General features: G+C 43.1%; 1 protein-coding gene and 1 long non-coding RNA gene across 6 annotated transcripts in view; one reads left to right on the forward strand and one right to left on the reverse strand.

Moving 5' to 3' along the window:
* cherp (calcium homeostasis endoplasmic reticulum protein) overlaps positions 1 to 3,063 on the reverse strand; it is a 68,059-nt gene extending 64,996 nt beyond the window's left edge. For all 4 annotated transcript variants that reach the window (XM_072593667.1, XM_072593668.1, XM_072593665.1 and 1 more), the window contains exon 1: positions 2,928 to 3,063. In XM_072593667.1, coding sequence (XP_072449768.1) covers positions 2,928 to 2,952 — 25 coding nt within the window. In that variant the 5' untranslated portion in view covers positions 2,953 to 3,063. The remainder of the gene's footprint in view (positions 1 to 2,927) is intronic.
* Positions 2,964 to 21,679, forward strand: part of LOC140494469 (uncharacterized) — a 106,103-nt gene continuing 87,387 nt past the window's right edge. For both annotated transcript variants that reach the window (XR_011963995.1, XR_011963994.1), the window contains exon 1: positions 2,964 to 3,072. This is a non-coding gene — a long non-coding RNA (uncharacterized lncRNA). The remainder of the gene's footprint in view (positions 3,073 to 21,679) is intronic.

The raw sequence follows: 21,679 nt of genomic DNA on the forward strand, positions 1-21,679 counted from the left end.
AGTTTGATTATTATTTATTTAAGATAAGTCAATGTTTATACTTGGGTTTTTTCTATTTTTGTAAACTTGTAAAAATGTTAAATTTTCAATAAAAGATCTATTAAAAAAAAACCTTGAGTACATTATACTATAGTAAAAGTAGCACAGCTTTGCAAACATGATCGACAGACAGACTTCTCTCTCGGACATAGAAGTCTCTGAACAATGTCATAGAAACTTGGAGCCCTCGCATTTGAAAAACTCCAACTCTGAATACAGGGACTCTCATGATTGCAGTCAACTTAAGATGTTAGGCTTGTGTTGTTTGTAATGAGTTCTGTGCCCTAATCTACCTTCACCATTCAACCAAATCAGATTAAGAGAGTTAAATTCTGATGAAAGGTCTTTAACTTGAAAAGCTTTGCTTTTCTCTCCACATATGTTTCTTGGTTATTCAATATTTCCAGTATCTACAGCAGTTTGTTTCTATGTACATTCTACTGCGCTTAGGATATCCAATATGTTTTATGAACAATGGATAACTTTCAAAACAGTCATTCTTTTCCATCAACGAAGGTAACATCAGCCCATGTGAAATAGGAGCAGGCGGCTATTCGGTCCATCAAGCCTGCTTTGCCATTAAGCAAGATCATAGCTGATCTACCCCAAGCCTCAAATCTGCTTTCATGCCGGCTCCCATAGCCCTCAACTCCTTGAATTTTCAAAAATCTGCCCATCTCTTTAAACCCTTTCAGTGACCTAACCTTCACAACCGAGGTAGAGAATTTCAACATTCATGACCTTTTTGGAGAATTCCTATGTGCCTCAGTTTTAAATCAACATTCTGTGTTGTTATTATGGTGCCTAGCATGAGTGAAAACATCCTCTCAATATCTATGCTGTCAAATCCCTTCAGAATCTTTTACATTTCAATAAAATTACTTCTCATTCTTCTAAATTCTAATGAATAAAGGCCTAACCTGTCTAGTTGTTCATTATAAGTCAATGCCCTCATCCCAGGAATCAGCCCACTGAATCTTCTTAGCACTGTCTCCAATACCAGTATATCCATTTTTAAATCACCATAAACTGCACATGCTACTCCAGCCTCACCTACACCTATACAGTTGTAACAAGGATTTCCTGCTTATAATATTCAATCCCACAAAGGTAAACATTCCATTTGCTGCATCTGCATATTAACATTTTGTGTTTTGTGAACACAAATATGTAGATACTTCCTTGCTGCATGCACTGTTTTTGGAGTCGCACTCTCTCTCTCTCTCTCTGTCTCTATGAAATAATATCTTGCCTATTGATTCTTCCTATCAAAGTAGAAAGTCTTCCTACTTTCCTCCATCAAATTCAATCTGCCAGCATTTCACAGCACTCTGAATAGTGCCACTTAGTCTGGCAGACACCTTATTTGAAAAGCCTAATCTCTTAAAGCAACACATGATTTTTTTTTCATGTTCCAGTCTGTAATGATACTTGACATTGCGATGACTCTGAATAAAGAATACCTTTTGTCAACAGGTAACCTATGCCATCCAACCATCCCTCTTGACCAGTTTGGTTACTGTAAAGCAAAGTTTCCCCATCCATTAAAGACTCCCTGTACTACTATCTGGGAAACCTAAACATTATTAATACTTTCTTGTGCAACATCATAGGTTAACCATGTTGTGGAGGTGTTGGTAGCTACCTGAAGGAGCAGTGCTTTGAAAGCTTGTACTTTCAAATTAACCTGTTGGACTATAAACTGGTGTTGTAAAATTTTTAACATCATAGGTTAAGTTTCAGTGGGAATGATATTTTTGCAAATGATAGAAACATATTATCAGTGAAAGTTAGATTGAAACTGAAGAAATAAGGCAGAGTCTCAAGTCTTCTACATCTTTATATTCTTGAAGGAGGGAACATATGTTGTAAAGTACAAAACATAAATGGATTGCAGATGAACATTGAGGCAAGGAAAACTTTGCTTGAGGAAAAACAAAACTAAAATTAGAAGATATTATTTTATAGGACTGTGAGCTGATCAATCTGGAAAGCTGTGAAATGATTCTTGAAAGGGTTCAGAAAAGATTTCCAAGAATGTTGCCAGGGTTGGAGGGTTTGAGCTACAGTGAGAGGCTGAATAGGCTGGGACTGTTTTCCCTGGAGTATCAGATGCTGAGGGATGACCTTAATAAAATCATAAGGGGCATGAATAGGGTAAATAAACAAGGTAACTTCCCTGGGTTGGGGTGAGTCCAGAATTAGAGGGCATAGGTTTAGAATGAGAAGGGAAAGAGTTAAAAGGTACCTAAGGGGCAACGTTTTCATGCAAAGGATGATGTGTGTTTGGAATGAGCTGCCACAGGAAGTGATGGAGGCTGGTGCAATTACATTTAAAAAGGTATCTAGGTGGGTAAATGAATAACAAAGACTTCGATAGATATGGGCCAAATGCTTGCAAATATGACTAGATTCTTTTAGGATATCTGGTCGGCATGGAGGAGTTGGACCGAAGGGTCTGTTTCCATACTTGTATGTCTCTATGACTCACATTTGAGGGAGGGGGAGGAGGAGTTTACGTTTGACAAATGTCCCCAAAGAATTATTCTGAAGCTGACGGTGATCTTACGTTCGATTCTCAGGCCAGGTAACAAGCTCTAAACTCCCCATACCTACTTTCCCACCTCCACTGAGAAGCTATTTAACAGCCTAGAACCCCCCAACCCCCACTTCAGCAGAACTCAGTCTGCGCATGCACAACTGCCGCCGAGGGACATATCACGCAGGCGCAGAACCGAAACGGGCGGACACGCATGCTCCGAGCGGACAAGGGGGCCAGATCGGGCCAAAGCGGCGCAACGAAAGGGCCTGTATGTTCCAGTACAATTTTAAAAAAAACAATTTCTCAGCCTAAGTTCTGTTCCAAAGTGGTATATTCCAACATTCACCTTCAGGAGGAACCGGTATATCCATCACGGCGAATTTCTCGCTGTCCGCACTTTCAGATATAGCAGTTAAATCTTCATGTCATAAATTGAGCACTCGCTCTCTCCGACTGCAGGCGTCCTCGACCGGAAGAAAAACTGACCGACGGTAGGGAATGCGCGACAGTGGGCGTGGCTTACATCACGCATGCGGACTGTCGGTGAAGAGCGGCTGTGGCGGCCATCTTTGTGCGGGTCTCCCGTGCCCAGGGGGTGGTCAAAGTTAATGCAAAGCAGTCCCCTGGCTCAGGGATCCAGGTTCAGTTACAATCTCAAGTGGTTGTCTGTGTGTATTTTGTACATTCTCCCCGTGTCTGCGTGGATTTCCTCCCACAATTGAAACATGAGTAGGTTAGGTGAATCAGCCCTGGGCAATTTATGGTTATAATGATAGGATGGGATGCTCTATGGTGTGGACTTGATGGGCCGAATGACCTGCTTCCACACTGTAGGGCTTCTATACTTAAATGCTGTCTGCTCAAAGGTAAATTTGGCCCACAGCACGACCCATCACCCTGGGTGGCATAATGATGCAAGTATCCAATTCATCTCAACCAGAACTCACATTGAACAGTATGCGATTGGCTCCAGAATACCAGCCAACTACTCCCCAATCACTAAGAAGTCCGAGTTGTTCTGGCAAACACACTTAAATTTTTTAAAAGTCCAAAGAACTGTGGATGTCCAAAATCAGAAACAAAAACAGAAATTGCAGGAAAATCTCAGCAGCTCTGGCACCATCTGTGGAGAGAAAACAGAATTAACATTTTGGATCCAGTTCTGAAGAAGGGTTACTGGACCTGAAACATTAACACACTTTTACTTGCATGTTGAAGCTAGATGGATAGGTAGTAATTGTAGAGGTTACAATTTCTTTCATCAAAAGGCTGATAAGCAATCTTTCCAATTGTTATGGCCTGCCGTTGGTGTGTGACGGAAGGGTTTACAAGCTAATTCTCTTTTTTTTTGACCACTTTACAAACATATCTTCCTTGTCCATTGAGACCCATAGTGTGACTTGAACCTGGAGCTTCTGGCTCACAAGCTAAATTTTGCTGATGATGCAATGATAGATAATTGAGTCGGAAAGTGAACATAAAGAGTACAAAGGTTAAATGATTGGCTAAAATTTTGCAGATGAAGTCTAATGTGGGAAAATGTGATTTTATGCAATTAGGCAGGAAGAACAGAAAAACAGGATGTTATTTGAATAGAGAGAAGCTGCAGAATACTGCAGTAAAGAGGGATCTGTATGCCCTCCAATGTGAATTGTAAAAGGGTGGTGTAATAAGTCATAGAGATGTACAGCATGGAAACAGACCCTTTGGTCCAATCTGTCCATGCCGACCAGATATCCCAACCCAATCTAGTCCCAGCACCCAGCCCATATCTTTCCAAACCTTTCCTATTTATATACCTATCCAAATGCCTCTTAAATGTTGCAATTGTACCAGCCTCTACCACTTCCTCTGGCAGCTCATTCCATACATGTACAACCCTCTATGTGAAAAAGTTGCCCTTAGGTCTCTTTTATATTTTTCCCCTCTCACCCTAAACCTATGCCCTCTAGTTCTGGACTCCCTGACCCCAGGGAAAAGAGTGTCTATTTATCCAATCCATGCCCCTCATAGTTTTGTAAACCTCTATAAGGTCACCCCTCAGCCTCTGACACTCCAGTGAAAACAGCCCCAGCTTGTTCAGCCTCTCCCTATAGCTCAAATCCTCCAACCCTGGCAACATCCTTGTAAATCTTTTCTTAACCATTTCAAGTTTCACAACATCTTTCCGATAGGAAGGAGACCAGAATTGCATGCAATATTCTAACAGTGGCCTAACCAATGTCCTGTACAGCAACAAAATGACCTCCCAACTCCTGTACTCAATACTCTGACCAATAAAGGAAAGCATACCAAACGCCTTCTTCACTATCCTATCTACCTGTGACTCCACTTTCAAGGAGCTATGAACCTGCAGTCCAAGGTCTCTTTGTTCAGCAACACTCCCTAGGACCTTACCATTAAGTGTATAAGTCCTGCTAAAATTTGCTTTCTCAAAATGCAGCATCTCGCATTTATCTGAATTAAACTCCATCTGCCATTTCTCAGCCCATTGGCCCATCTGGTCCAGATCCTGTTGTAATCTGAGGTAACCCTCTTCGCTGTCCACTACACCTCCAATTTTGGTGTCATCCGCAAACTTACTAACTGTACCTCTTATGCTCACATCCAAATCATTTATGGAAATGACAAAAAATACAGGACCCAGCACCGATCCTTGTGGCACTCCACTGGTCACAGGCCTCCAGTCTGAAAAACAACCCTCCACCACAACACTCTGTCTTCTACCTTTGAGCCAGTTCTGTATCCAAATGGCTAGTTCTCCCTGTATTCCATGAGATCTAACCTTGCTAATCAGTCTCCCATGGGGAACCTTGTTGAACGCCTTCCTGAAGTCCATACAGATCACATCTACTGCTCTGCTCACATCAATTTTCTTTGTTACTTCTTCAAAAAACTCAAATTTGTGAGACATGATTTCCCACGCACAAAGCCATGTTGACTATCCCTAATCAGTTCTTGCCTTTCCCTCAGGATTCCCTCCAACAACTTGCCCACCACTGAGGTCAGTGATTAGAAAGATATTTATTGCCAGGGGAACTGCGTATAAAAGTAGGGAAGTGTAGCTGGAGCTATACAGAACCTTAGTGCAACTGCATACCTTGTACAGAGTTCATTTCCTTATGTGTAAAAGAAGATAATTACATTCGAAGCAGTTCAGAGAAGATTTACTCTTCTGCTGCTCAGATCAACAGGTTATCTTGTGAGGAAAGATTGAGCAGGAGGGTTTTCTCGAGTAATACATAAATTGTCCAACTCGGGAAGGGGCCATACTGGACCTGGTGTTGGGGAATGAGCCCGGCCAGGTGATTGAAGTTTCAGTACGGGATTACTTTGGGAATAGTGATCACAATTTCGTACGTTTTAGAATACTCATGGACAAAGACGAGAGTGGTCCTAAAGGAAGAATGCTAAATTGGGGGAAGGCCAACTATACCAAAAGCTGGTGAACGTAGATTGGGAGCAGCTGTTTGAACATAAATCCACATTTGATATGTGGGAGGCTTTTAAAGAGAGGTTGATTAGAGTGTAGGAATGACGTGTTACTGTGAAAATGAGGCATAGAAATGACAAGATTGGGAGCCATGGATGACAGGTGAAATTGTGAGACTAGCTAAGAGGAAAAAGGAAGCATTCATAACGTCTAAGCGACTGAAGACAGACAAAGCTTTGGTCCTACGTTCTCAATACTCTTCCAAGCTGAAACGATGAATTAAGAGGGCTAAAGCCTGTTGAGATATCTTAAGCAAACAGGGTTAAGGAAAATCCCCAAAGCCTTTTATTCAGATATAAGGAGCAAGAGGAAAACTGGAAAAAGGGTTGGACCACTCAAGGAGAAAGGAGGAAAGTTATGCATGGAGTCAGAGAAAATGGATGAGATTCTTAACGAGTATTTTGCATCGGTTTTCACCAAGGAGAGGGACATGATGGATGTTGAGGCCAGGGATAGATGTTTGATTACTCTAGGTCGAGTTGGCATAAGGAAGGAGGGAAGTGATGGGTATTCTAAAAGGCATTAAGGTGGACAAGCCCCCAGTTCCAGATGGGTTATATCCCAGTTTACTGAGGGAAGCGAGGGAGGCAATAGCTGGGGCCTTAACAGATATCTTTGAAGCATCCTTGAACACGGTGAAGTCCCGGAGGATTGGAGAATTACTAATGTTATCCCCTTGTTAAGAAAAGTAGTAGGGATAATCCAGGTAATTATAGACTGGTGAGCCTGTCATCACTGGTAGGGAAGCTGCTGGAGAAGATACTGAGGGATAGGATCTATTCCCATTTGGAAGAAAATGGGCTTATCTGTGACAGGCAACGTGGTTTTGTGTGGGAAAGTCATATCTTACCAACTTAATAGTATTATTTGAGGAAGTGGCAAAGTTGATTGAGGGAAGGACTGTAGATGTCATATACATGGACTTCAGTAAGGTGTTTGATAAGGTTCCCCATGGTAGGCTGATTGAGAAAGTGAAGTCGCATTGGGTCCAGGGTGTATTAAATAGATGGATAGAAAACTGGCTGGGCAACAGGAAACAATAATAGTGGAAGGGAGTTTCTCAAAATGGAGAGCTGTGACCATTGGTCCACAGAGATCCGTGCTGGGACCACCGTTGTTGTGATATACATAAATGATTTGGAGGAAGGTATAGGTGTTCTGATTAGCAAGTTTGCAGATGACACTAAGATTGATGGAGTAGCAGATACTGAATGGGACTGTCAGGAAGGGAGTTCCTCAAAATGGAGAGCTGTGACCTTTGGTGTTCCACAGGGATCCATGCTGGGACTACCATTGTTTGTGATATACATAAATGATTTAGAGGAAGGTGTAGGTTGCCTCATTAGCAAGTTTGCAGATGACACTAAGATTGGTCGAGTAGCAGATACTGAAGGGGACTGTTAGAGAATACAACGGAATATAGATAGACTAGAGAGTTGAGCAGAGAAATGGCAGATGGAGTTCAATCCAGGCAAAGGTGAGGTGATGCACTTTGGAAGATCCAATTCAAGAGCAAACTATACAGTAAATGGAAAAGTCCTGGGGAAATTGATGTACAGAGAGATCTAAGTGTTCAGGTCCATTGTTCCCTGAAGGTGGCAACGCAGGATAATAGAGTGGTTAAGAACACATAAGGCATGCTTTCCTTCATCAGACAGGGTATTGAGTGTGAAAGTTGACAGGCCATGTTACAGTTGTATAAAACTTTGGTTCAGCCACATTTGGAATACTGCATGCAGTTCCGGTCACCACATTACCAAAAGGATGTGGATATTTTGGAGAGGATGCAGAGGAGGTTCATCAGAATGTTGCCTGGAATAGAGGGCGCTAGCTATGGAGAGAGGTTGAGTAGATTAGGATTATTTTCATTAGAAAGACTGAGGTTGAGGGGGGATCTGATTGAGGTCTACAAAATCATGAGGAGTATAGACAGGGTGGATAGCAAGAAGCTTTTTCCATTACTAGCAGTCATGAGTTCACAGTGAGAGGGGAAAAGCTTAGGGGAGATATGTGTGGAGAGGGTGTTGGATGCCTGGAGTGCGTTGCCAGTGGAGGTGGTAGAGGCAGGAACAATAGCGTCATTTAAATATATCTTGACAGATACGTGAATGGGCAGGGAGCAGAGGGATACACACCCTAAGCGACGGGTTTAGATAGAGGATCTGGATCGGCGCAGGCTTGGAGGGCTGAAGGGCCCATTCCTGTGCTGTAATGTTCTTCATTGTTCTTTGTCAATGATTATAGGCCAAATCTACAATTAGAATCATCTGAAATGATGTTATTGAAACATGTAAGATCCTGAAGGGACATGGAAAGTAGATACTAACAGAATATTTCTGCCTATGGAAGAATCTAAAACGAGGGGCAAAGTTAAAAAGATAGGGACCTCCCATATAAGGCAGAGGTGAGTTGAATTATTTTTGTGTCATTAGGGGACAAAGTTTTAAAAATTAGGGACCTCCTGTATATAAGGCAGAGATGAGTTGAAATGTTTTTTTGCGTTATTGCTCTGTTGATTTCTCTTCTCCAGACAGATGTTATTCCTCAGATGTCTTCAAAGATGAAGTAGTTAGCTTTTTGATTAACGAGGATTCTGGGGTTATGATGGCAAGACAAGTGTTGAGGCCACAACCAGTTAAGCCATTATGCTATTAAATAGAGGAGCAAGTTTGGGGGGGGCCCAAAGGGCTACTCCTGCTCCTAATACTTATGTGGTTGTGGTGTTTTGTTTCACATTCTGATCATCGGGATGTCATTTGTCCAGTATATATATCACAGGCAACAACTGGGAGACCGCGAGGGAGTCTTGTCTTGCGGCTGCCCTTATATCTATGGTGATTGCACATATACACTTGTGCTCATACACATATACCTGCCATCAATACACCTGTCCATGAGGAGTCTTCAAGAGGACAAGTCACTCAGGACTAGCATTGATTAGACTGGCAACCCTCCTGAATTGGTTGGGACAATAGTCATAGAGATGTATCGGTCCAAGTTGTCCATGCTGACCAGATGTCCAAAACCAATCTAGTCCCATTTGCTAGCACTTGGCCTATATCCCTCTAAAGGCAAAAGTGAGGACTGCAGATGCTGGAGATTAGAGTTGAGAGTGTGGTGCTGGAAAAGCACATCAGATCAGGCAGCATCTAAGGAGCAGGAAAAGCAGGAAAAAGCCCTGATAATGGGCCTTTTCCCGAAATGTCTATTCTCCTGTTCCTCAGGTGCTGCCTGACCTGCTGTGCTTTTCCAGCACACCACACTCGACCCATATCCCTCTAAACCCTTTGTATTTCTATATAACTATCCAGATGCCAAAACAGTATCAACCTCCCAATCACCAAATTCACCAAGGTTCCTTGGACAGCACTTTCCAAACCTATGACCATCACCTTTACCAAATGTCGGTGGAGCATCCACTAGAACTTCTGGCATTGATCTGCCAGTCTCTCCCCTCCATTGAGGATGGGAGTATTTGTGGATATTCTGCCTTCAGTAAGCTACTAAAATGTCCACTAGCATTGATTACTGGATGTGGCTAGACTGTGGAAATTAGATCTGATCCATTCGTTGTGAAATCACTTACCCCTGTCTACCTTTTGCTGCTAATGTTGTTTGGCACACAAGTAGCCCTGTTTGGTAGCTTCACCAGGTTGACACCTCACTTTCAGTATGCTTGTGCTGCCCCTGATATTCCTACTTACACTCTTCTTTGAATTATAGTTCAAAGATGAAGAGAGTTTGGATTAAGTGGGATTATATTCACTGAAGTTTAGAACAATAGAGGGGATATCATAGAAACCTATCAAATTCTAACAGAATTTGACTGGGTAAGTTCAAGGAGGATGTTCCCAAAGCACAGGGAGTCTCGAACAGTCTTAGGATACGGGTAGACCATTAGAACCGAGGTAAGGCTAAATTTCTTCACTCAGAGTGGTGAGCCTGTGGAATTCTCTGCTGGATGAAAACAATTGAGGCCAAAACATAGAATGCTTTCAGGAAGCAGTTAGATGTGATTCTAGGTCTGAAGACATCAAATATTATAGGGAGAGAGTCGGAACAGTGTACTGAGTTGGATGATCAGCTATGATCGTATTGAATGGCAGAGCAGGCTCAAAGGGCAGAATGGCCTACTTCAGCTCCTATTTTCAATGTTTCTATAATTCCCTGGCTTAATGTTGATATTAGAGTGGGGGATATGTTGGTCTGTGATGTTGCAGGTTGTGTTCGAGTAATTATGGATGTCTGGTTTTTCTAGATTGTTTGAAAGCTATCCCATTTAGCCTGGTGATAGTGCCACCTAACACTGTGAAGGGTATTCTTAATGTGAAGATAGGACTTTGTCTCCAGAAAGACTGTACAGTGGCCACTCTTAGTAATACTGTCATGGACAGGTGCTTATGTGGCAGGCAGATTGGTGAGGTTGGAGTCAAGTGTGGTTTTTTTCCCCTGTTGGCTCCATCACCATCTGCCATAGATCCAGTCTAGCAGCTACGTCCATTAGAATCTAAACAGCTCAATTAGTGATGGTGCTGCTGATTCACCCAGGGTACATTCTGTGCCCTTGCCACCCTCAGGGCTCCAAGTTGTGTTCAACATGGAGGAATACTGGCTGAGGGACATTAAAGCAGACATTAAAGTTCAATGATTACACGAAGAAGCATGAAGGAAAATGTGTGGATCCAGAGATAACTGTGCAATGAATACAAACCAATACAGGAACCTTACAGTCTTTCATCTCCACTGTCTCTCAGTTTTATAACTTCCTAATTCCACCCTTCCAAACCTTTACTCAGGGAATCTTCTCTGTTGTCACTAGCTGATAAATTATAGTTTCTGTGCAGCACCAACCACTGGGCATTTCTCCTGGGTTTCTAATGGATTCAAAACCAAAACCTGGATGTTGGAAATTTGAAATAAGAACAGAAAATGATGGCCACCTCAGCTGATGTGACAGCATCTGTGCAGAGAAACAGAATTAGCATTTCAGGTTGACAACCTTCCATCCTTTCTTCAGGATTTTTGTATCCCATCTATTGATGCAACCCTATATTTCATATGTTTGTATTCCAACATGAAAACTACCTCAAACACCCATTTGCCAAATGGCAACCCCTCCCCACAATGTCTCTATTTGTAGATGCCACTCAACCCCCTTGAATAATCTAATGTCTGATGGGCTTCCTTGGACTCATACACATGTATAAAATAGGTGTGGAGATAGGCAATTCAGCCCCTCGCGCATGGCTGATCTTTGTTTCAAATTTTACATTTAAATATACCCTGATAACCCCTCACTTCCCTTGTTGAACAATAATCTATCTACCTATGCCTTAAAAATATTCACTGACCCACTTCCACCATCTTCTGAAGCAGAGAGTTTCAAATTCTTACAATTCTGAGAAAGGAAATCAAATTCATCTCCAAAAGGACAATCCCTAATTTTCAAACAGTGCCTCTTAGTTTTGGGCTCACCCACAAGGGGAAACATCCTTTCCACATTCTCATTTAAGAAGACTGGTCAGGATAATGGGTGGCACGGTGGCTCAGTGGTTAGCACTGCTGCCTCACAGCGCCAGGGACTCAGGTTCAATTCCCGCCTCAGGCAACTGTTTGTGTGGAGTTTGCACATTCTCCCTGTGTCTGCGTGGGTTTCCTCTGGGTGCTCCAGTTTCCTCCCACAGTCCAAAAATGTGCAGGTTAGGTGAATTGGCCAGGCTAAATTGCCTGTAGTGTTAGGTAAATGGGTAAATGTAGGGGAATGGGTCTGGGTGGGTTGCTCTTTGGAGGGTTGGTGTGGACTTGTTGGGCCGAAGGGCCTGTTTCCACACTGTAAGTAATCTAATGTAATCTAATTTTACTTCAAGTCACCCCGACTCATCTAAACTCCTGTGGGTGACATGGTGGCTCAGCAGTTAGCACTGCTACCTCACAGCGCCAGAGACCTGGGTTCACTTCCACCCTCTGGTCACTGTCTGTGTGGAGTTTACACCTCCTCCCCCCCGCCCCCCTCTGCATGGGTTTCCCCTGGGTGCTCCGGTTTCCTCCCAGAGTCCAAAGATGTGCAGGTTAGGTGGATTGGCCATGCCGAATTTCTCAGTGTCCAGGAATGTGCCGGTTAGGTGGATTAGCCATGGGGAATGCGGGGTTACAGGGATAGAGTAGGGGGGATGGGTCTTGGTGGGATGCTCTTCTGGGGGGGGGGGGGGGGGGGTTCAGTGTGCACTCGATGGGCCGAATGGCCTGCTTCCACATTCTAGGAATGCTATGAGACCAGTCCAGCCTGTCCAACCAATCCTCACAAGATAATTCACTCAGCAGATATCAATGTGGGAAGCTAGAGAAGTGATTGCTGGGCCTCTTGCTGAGATATTTGTATCATCGATAGTCACAGGTGAGTTGCCGGAAGACTGAAAGTTGGCAAATGTGGTGCCACTGTTTAAGAAGGGCGGTAAAGACAAGCCAGGGAACTATAGACCAGTGAGCCTGACCTCAGTGGTGGGCAAGTTGTTGGAGGGAATCCTGAGGGACAGGATGTATATGTATTTGGAAAGGCAAGGACTGTTTAGGGATAGTCAACATGGCTTTGTGCGTGGGAAATCATGTCTCACAAACTTGATTGATTTTTTTTGAAGAAGATTGATGAGGACAGAGCAGTAGATGTGATCAATATGGACTTCAGTAAGGCGTTCAACAAGGTTCCCCATGGGAGACTGATTAGCAAGGTTAGATCTCACTGAATAAAGGGAGAACTAGCCATTTGGATACAGAACTGGCTCAAAGGTAGAAGACAGAGGGTGGTGGTGGAGGGTTGTTTTTCAGACTGGAAGCTTGTGACCAGTGGAGTGCCACAAGGATTGGTGCTGGGTCCTGCACTTTTTATCATTCCCATAAATGATTTGGATGTGAGCATAAGAGGTACAGTTAGTAAGTTTGCAGATGACACCAAAATTGGAGGTGTAGTGGACAGCGAAGAGGGTTACCTCAGATTACAACAGGATATGGGCCAATGGGCTGAGAAGTGGCAGATGGAGTTTAATTCAGATAAATGCGAGGTGCTGCATTTTGGGAAAGCAAATCTTAGCAGGACTTATACACTTAATGGTAAGGTCCTAGGGAGTGTTGCTGAACAAAGAGATTTTGGAGTGCAGGTTCATGGCTCCTGGAAGGTGGAGTCGCAGGTAGATAGGATAGTGAAGAAGGCGTTTGGTATGCTTTCCTTTATTGGTCAGCGTATTGAGTACAGGAGTTGGGAGGTCATGTTGCTGCTGTACAGGACATTGATTAGGCCACTGTTGGAATATTGCGTGCAATTCTGTTCTCCTCCTAATCGGAAAGATGTTGAGAAACTTGAAAGGGTTCAGAAAAGATTTACAAGGATGCTGCCAGGGTTGGAGGATTTGAGCTATAGGGAGAGGCTGAACAGGTTGGGGCTGTTTCCCCTGGAGCTTTGGAGGCTGAGGGGTGACCTTATAGAGGTTTACAAAATTATGAGGGGCATGGATAGGATAAATAGACAAAGTCTTTTCCCTGGGATCGGGGAGTCCAGAACTAGAGGGCATAGGTTTAGGGTGAGAGGGGAAAGATATAAAAGAGACCCACGGGCAACCTTTTTCACACAGAGGGTGGTACGTGTATGGAACGAGCTGCCAGAGGATGTGGTGGAAGCTGGTACAATTGCAACATTTAAGAGGCATTTGGATGGGTATATGAATAGGAAGGGTTTGGAGGGATATGGGCCGGGTGCTGGCAGGTGGGACAAATTGGGTTGGGATATCTGGTCGGCGTGGACAGGTTGGACCGAAGGGTCTGTTTCCATGGTGTACATCTCTATGACTCTAATAATAAACTGCCTGTGAGCCACCTCCATCACATTTACATCCTTCCTCAAATAAAATTACCAAAACTGTTCATTGTATTCAAGATGTGGCCTCAACAATACCCTGTATAACTGAAGCACAATATCCTTAATTTTATTCTCATTTCCTCCCATGGAAAAGGTAACATTAGCCTTTTTGATTTCATACTTTACATGCATAGTAACGTTCTGTAACCCACGCTTTGTGGGTCTCTTTGCAGCACATGGACTGCAGTGGCTCATGAAAGCAGTTGACCACCACCTTCTCAAGGCTAACTAGATATAGGCAAGAAATGCTGTCAGCCAGCAATACCCACCTCCCACAGGTGAATAAACAAAATGTACTAGAATACCCAGATCCCTCTGCACCTTAGAATTCTGTAGATGATCTCCATTTAAATAATGCGATTTTTAAAATTCTTACAATTCCACATTTTTCACATTATAATCCCATCTCCCAGATATTTTTCTACTCACATAACCTATCTATATCTACCTGCAAAACCCATATGTTTTCTTCACAACATACTTTCCTAACTATTTGCTGTCACTTGTGACTTTAACTACCATACCTTTTCTCCCCTCATCTAGCTCATGGAAATAAATGTTGAGGACCTAGTCCTGTCCCCTGCAGGATTTGTGAAAATTTGAGAAACTCACGTTTATGCGTAATGTCTTTTTTTTTGCCAGCCAGCCAACCTTCTATTCATTTGAATATTTTACCCCCTCTATACTGTGAGCTTTGATTTTCAGCAATAACCTTATCAAATACTTTCTGGAAAACCCTTTATCCACAGCATATTTTATTTCATTAAAGGACTCCAATAAATGGGTTAGATATGATGCCATTGATGACATAGGAACAGGGCAGGCCATTCAGCCAGTCAGCTCTCTCCTGCCATTCGGTGTGATCATGGACAATTGAACATTTCAGTGCCTTTTAAGCTCAATTTCCATAACCTGGACACCACTGGTAATTCTAAATCTATCAATCTCTGCCTTAATCATACTCTAAGACTGATCTTCCAGTGCTATGTGGTAGAGAATTCCAAAGGTTCATAACCTTCTGAGTAAAATCATTTCTCCTCATCTTTGACTTATGTGGCATTCTGCTTATTTTTTAGATTGTGCCCCTCGGCTTTAGTCTATCCAATCAAAAGAAACATCTTACCTGCATCTACCCTTTTTAAGTATTTTGTACGCCTCAAATAGACCACTTTTCATCTTGGAAACTCGAGAGAATGCAAACTCAATTTTCCCAATCTCTCTTCATAAAACAGCCCTGCCATCCTGGAAACAAGTCAAGTGAACCTTCATTACAGTCCTCCTATGGTAATAATATCTTTCCTGAGATAAGGAGACCAAAACTGCACACAGTTCTCCAGGTCTGGTCTGAACAAGTACTTATAGAATTGAAGCAAGACTTCACCACTCCTGTACTAAAATCCTCATGCAATGAAAGCTAACATTCCATTTAGCTTTCCTAATAATTTGCTGCACTTACGTGTCAGCCTTCAGTGATTTAATGACTAGGACACCCGGGTCCTGTTGTACATTTGCACTTTCCAACCTCTCACCATTTAAGAAATATTCTGTACAGTTATTTCTCCTATGTAAGTGAATAATCTCACATTCTACATGATATTCCATCTGACATGATCTTGCGCATTAACAAAACTGGTCTGAAACTGCTTTACATTTTCCTCACAGCACTTATTCCCATTTCGTATTGTAATCATCTGCAAATTTGGAAATATTACATTTTGGTCCCCAAATCATTGATATATATAGAGTAAACAGCTGGGGTACAAGTACTGATCCAACAGGTTTGTCAAACATGATTCATAAATCTATACTAAATATGCCCAATTAGATTTACCCTGGCCTCTACAATAGATTCTAGCATGTTTGCTACTACTGATGTAAGGTAAACAGGTTTGTAGTTCAGTTTTTTCTATTGCTCACTTAAATAGTGAGGTGAAATTTGCTACCTCCCATCCACAGGAATCATTCAAGATCTATAGAATTTTGGAAGATAATCACTAATGCATTGACTATCTCTATAGCCAGCTCCTTCAATAATCTAGGATGGTCCAGTTAGGTCCTGGGTAATTATCAACTTTCAGCCCCATTAATTTCTCTAGTATAATCTTCTTAAAAACAAGAATTTCCTTCAACTCCTCATTCTCCCTGGCCACTTAAATCTCTAGTTCTGGAGATTCGTAGAGATGCACAGCATGGAAATGGACCATCAATCCATTCCTCCATGCCAACCAGATATCCTCAAACACCCATTTGCCAAATGGCAACCTCTCTTGCAATCCCCTTCTAAGACAAAATTCCTTGCTGTACCCCCCCCCCCCCCCCCCCCCAAACCAGAATGCTTTCCTGTACTATGATGCCAAGGTCAGTTTGAGTATCCACATTGCAGCCCCCACTTTCATTTTTCATGTGGGCAGCACAGTGGCTCAGTGGTGAGCACAGCTGCTTACAGCGCCAGGGACCCGGGTACAATTCCATCCCCTGGCAATTGTCTGTGTGGAGTTTGTCCATTGCCCCCGTGTCTCTGTGGATTTCCTTGGGATGCCCCAGTTTCCTCCCACAGTCCAAAGATGTGCAGGTTAGGGTGGATTGGCCAAGCTAAATTTCTTATAGTGTCCAGGGATGTGTAGGCCAGGTGGGTTAATCATGGGAAATGAAGGGATAGGGTGAGGTGGGTGGCATGCTTTCTGGAGGGTCGGTGTGGACTGTTTGGGCTGAATGGCCAGCTCCCACACTGTAGAGATTCTATGATTCTATCTAAGCAGGTGAGAGAACCTCAAACAGATATCTTGGGGTGAGAACAGAGACTCCAGAGAGTGAAGATGGAGGAGTGGATGTTGGGGCTACATTGGCAAGAGGGAGAGTGGTCTGGGTGAGGTTCTGCTGTATGTGCAAAGGAGTGGAATGTGCATAGGTTACCATAGGATAGTGGGGGAGAAATTAAAAACAAGGGCTGAAAATCATATGTGGAGAGGGGGAGATTAACTGCTGTCCTCCACCACAATTTCCCTCTCTCCACATGACTAAAACGTCAGTTGGAGAGCAAACGAGAAAGAAACATTTACCCCACAGTAATAAGTTATCTCGGAGATCCCCATTGCATTCAGAGGACGGAGTCTCACTCACTGGAGCTGCTAGCCCATCTGAATTCTGGCAGCAGCAGATATTGGTCGTGAGAACTGCCATAGCTATAGATCCTTGAGTGAGGTAAAGTTGGGTATTTTCATCTTGGGGATCAAGGTGGGGCATTGAAACAGAAGCATCTAGGAATGTGGCACTGTGGTTCAGTGGTTAGCATTGCTGCCTCATAGACCAAGGACCCGGGTTCAATTCCAACCTTAGGCAACTGTGTGGAGTTTGATCATTCTCGCCACGTCTGTGTTGGTTTCCTCCGGGGATCCGGTTTCCTCCCACAGACCAAGGATGTGCAGGTTAGGGTGAATTGGCCATGCTAAATTTCCCCAGTGTCCAGGGATGTACAGGCTAGGTGAATTAGCCATCAGAAATGCAGGGTTATGGAGGTGGGATGGGATGCTCTTTGGCGGGTCCGTACAGCCTTGATGGGCCAAATAGTCTCTTTATGTCCTGTAGGATTCTATGATCTATAAAGGTGAGTTGAATCTATATCCTTGTTGGGGGGTGGGGGGGGGGGGGGGGGGGGAGGTGGTGGTTCTTAGAACCAATGGGCAAAGAGTATCCTCAAAACCCACCCCTCCCCCGCCTTCCTTGCCATCATTCAAAGTACTTTGGAGATAGAAAACAGGTTGTTCAATACTGCCCACACCAATCAGATTGTGGGTAGGAAGTTTAATGGAGGGCTTGGTTCACAAACTCAGCTGACCGTTAATAATTTCTTTGTACTGATCTCTGTGTCGGCCAAGCCTCTGTGTTACAAAGGTGGGTATTACCTGCCCCTCCGAGCCACACTGAAACCTCAGTCGGAAAGGGCATGTAATATCCGGCCCTGTGATTCTGAGTGACCCTGCGAAGGGGAATCACTTTGTTTGAGGAAGTTGAGGTCAACAAATATCATTTTATTCAACATTATTCCCAATGTGCACTGCATTCTCACTGTGGTTTGAAAAGTCTGAGTTTGACAGACAATTGGACACCAGCTTAAGAATAATGTGTGAGACGCTGGGATGAGCTGATTCTTTGTGAGGGGTAAGGGGTCTGGATGGACTCTCCCCATCCTTCTCTCTGCAGTTGGAATTCTCCCACGCTAGAATAAGAGAAATATAATACTTAGAGTGCACGTACTATTTATTTACACAGTCCTTCAGATGTTTTAAAATATCAATGTACAACAGATGGTCTGGCCAAATAATACTCTCTTACAGCAGTTAGTCACACCGAGTTACAAATCATCAAGAACCATTTGCATTTCTCTTCCTTAACTCAACCTCTACACTCATCCCCACTGCAGCCAAACACACTGTGCTGGTTTAAAACTGAACAGTTACTTCATTCAAAGACCTGTTATCTGCTAGTTACCTTTCCACCTTCTGTTTTACTCTTTGTTTTTTTATAGATATTTTTATTGCAAAAGGAGATTTTAAACATTTTCTTTTACAAAATTACAAAAATAATACAAACTAGTATATTCCACTTCACAATATAATAACAACTCCAACATGAAATTTTTTTAAAAAACTACTAATCTATTCTACAAACAACCAAAACATAAAATAAGATATCATACATTACTAACAATGAACCAACTGGTAAATAAATAACTAAATACATACTCAAAATAGATTTATATCAAGTCATAACAAAACTTGTATTTATACGGGACTCTTCCTCCCAGGCACTCCCGAACCAGCCAGAACCATTACCACGGCTAAACAAAGGCCCTAGACAATATGGCCGAAAATACTGTGTCAGTATAGTTCGATAAAATAATTCCGTGTTTTGGTGGAAGGGGGATATATTCCATGATTATCCTGTGCCAGTTTGAAAGTCCTGGGGGACCTTTGGATACCCAATTCACTAAAATATTTTTTCTCGCACAAAAGGAAAGGATAGTGAATAATTTCCTCCCATATACATCCAAAGAGGGGAAATTTGGGGAGCCCAAGAGGAGGGACACTGGGTCCAATCCAATCTCCGTATCCAAAATCTTTGTCAAAGCATGTCCACAGACAATGTGTGAGAGTACCAACTTTGATTTTGCACTTCAATGGAGTAGCCTGAGTCCTGTTACAGATAGAGATCTTGTGGCATTTTCCTAGACTCCTCCCAAATTTCTAAGGAGATTTCCAACCCTAATTCTTGACTCCAGGTTTTATATAACCGTTCCATGTCCTTTGATACCTTATTGCATAGTAAGTGGTAGAGAGTACTGACTGAGGGCAGACCCATCAGCCGAAGCACTCCTTCTTTCCCTATCTGATTTATAAGGATTGATTATCAATGTGGTCTTCTTTTGTACAAAGTCTTGTATTTGAAAATAAAGAAAGAGGTCCCTGTTGGGCAGCCCAAACTTCTGGCGTAGCTGCTCAAAGGACATTATGACCACCTCATCGAACAGATCTCCTAAACAGGAGATACCTCTGGACTCCCAGATTTTGAATATAACATCGGTCAGCCCTAGCTGAAATCCTAATGTTCCCATTACAGGCGTATAAGAGGAGGTTTTTTGCAGGTTACCCTCATCTTGTTGCATTATCCTCCAGGCTTTAATTGTATTTAATACAGTAGGGTGTTTACAATAATCCGTAATAACTCTCATCTTGTCCATAAATAGTAAATTGACGAGGAGACATACTGCTTGGGAGGCCTCAATATCTAACCAGACTGATTGTGGGTCACGAGACCCAATCAGCTACATAGGATAATAAAGAACTCAATTGATACCTCCTGAAATCCGGAAAGTCCAGTCCTCCCCTTACTTGTGGGAGCTGCAGCTTTTCTAATTTGATAAGGGGCCGTTTATGATTCCAAATAAAGGAGCTGAGCCAGCTGTAGTGCTTACACAACGCATGTCTCAGCAGCATCAGGGGGAGCGTTCTCATAGGATATAGAAGACAAGGTAGAATATTCATCTTAACGAAGGCTACTCCGCCTAACCAGGATATTGGGAGATCTCCCCAGCGTTGAAGGTCCTGCCTTATTTTCTCTAATACGTGTGTATAATTGGCTTTATGTAGCTGACCAAATGTCGGAGTGATGAAAATACCTAAGTAATGAAAATGTTCTAGATTAGATTCCCTACAGTAGGGAAACAGGCCCTTTGGCCCAACAATTCCACACCAACCCTCTGAAGAGTAACCCACCCTGACCCATTTCCCAAATTCACCCCTGACTACAGGCAATTTAGCATGACCAATTCACCTAACCTGCACATTTTTGGATTGTGGGAGGAAACCAGAGCACCCGGAAGAAATCCACGCAGACACGGGGAGAATGTGCAAACTCCACACAGGCAGTCGCTCAAGGCTGGAATCGAACCTGGGATCCTGGTGCTGTGAGGTAGCAGTGCTAACCACTATACCACCATGCCGCCCCAACCTTCTAGTGAGCACCAAAAGGGAAAACAGGATCCGTCCGGAAAGGCCTCCGATTTCACAAAATTGATTTTGTAGCCTGAGAACAAACAAAAAGATGGACCACTTGAATCAGGTGGGGCAAAGATGTCAAAGGATCACATAAGAAAAGGAGAACATCATCCACGTAGAGAGTAATTTTGTGCTTGCCCGATCCAACCCTCGGAGCCATTATGTTAGGGTCAGTCGTATAACTTCTGTCAGCGGCTCAATCACGAGCGTGAATAATAATGGTGAGAGAAGACAGTCCTAACGACACCCTCTGACAACGATAAAGCTATCCGAACTTAAACCGTTGGTGATCACCACTGTTTTGGGATCATTATATAATACTGAAACCCATTTAGCAAAGACCTCTCCAACACCGAACCATTCCAGCGTATAAAAGAGATATGGCCGTTCTACCCGAATGAATGCCTTCTCTGCCTCTGGGGTCTGCCTCTGGGGAGACAACTAAACCCGGTATCGCTCCCTGCTGGCAGGCTTGTACCATATTTAAGACTCTTCTAATGTAATTAGTTGATCTACAACCCTTTATAAACCCCGTCTGGTCCTCTTTTATAATGAATGCTAAGATCCTCTCCAGTCTTAATGCTAACATTTTTGAGGGAATTTTAAAATCCACATTTAACAAGGATATGGGTCTATATGCAGAGCAGTCTTCTGGGACCTTTCCCTCCTTAAGAGTGAGAGAAATATTTGCTTCTCTCAGAGAAGGCGGGAGGCAGCCCTGACGATGTGAATAGTTATACATATTTATAAGTGGCCCGGCCAGTTCCCCTATAAATGTTTTATAAAACTCAGCCTGGAATTTGTCGGGTCACTTTGCCACTCTGAAGCTGCCTCACCGTGTCCTGTACTTCCTGGGTTGTCAGGGGGGAATTCATGAACAATGCCTGCTCTGAGGTTAGGCCCAGGAGGGCAACATTCTTAAAGAAAGACTCCATCTTCCTCGTTCTGTCCTCACAGTCCTGCAACTTGTACAATTCAAAAAAATACTTCCTAAAGGCTGCATTGATCTTTTTACGATTACAAGTCAGGATACCAGCACTCTCTCTAATAGATGTAATGGCTTGGGGAGCCTTTTTCTTTCTGGTAAGGTGTGCTAGATACCTGCCCGGGCTTATCACCATATTCAAATAGCTTCTTTGCTTATG

The sequence above is a fragment of the Chiloscyllium punctatum genome, chromosome 24 (assembly GCF_047496795.1).
Source record: "Chiloscyllium punctatum isolate Juve2018m chromosome 24, sChiPun1.3, whole genome shotgun sequence".
NCBI lineage: Eukaryota > Metazoa > Chordata > Chondrichthyes > Orectolobiformes > Hemiscylliidae > Chiloscyllium > Chiloscyllium punctatum.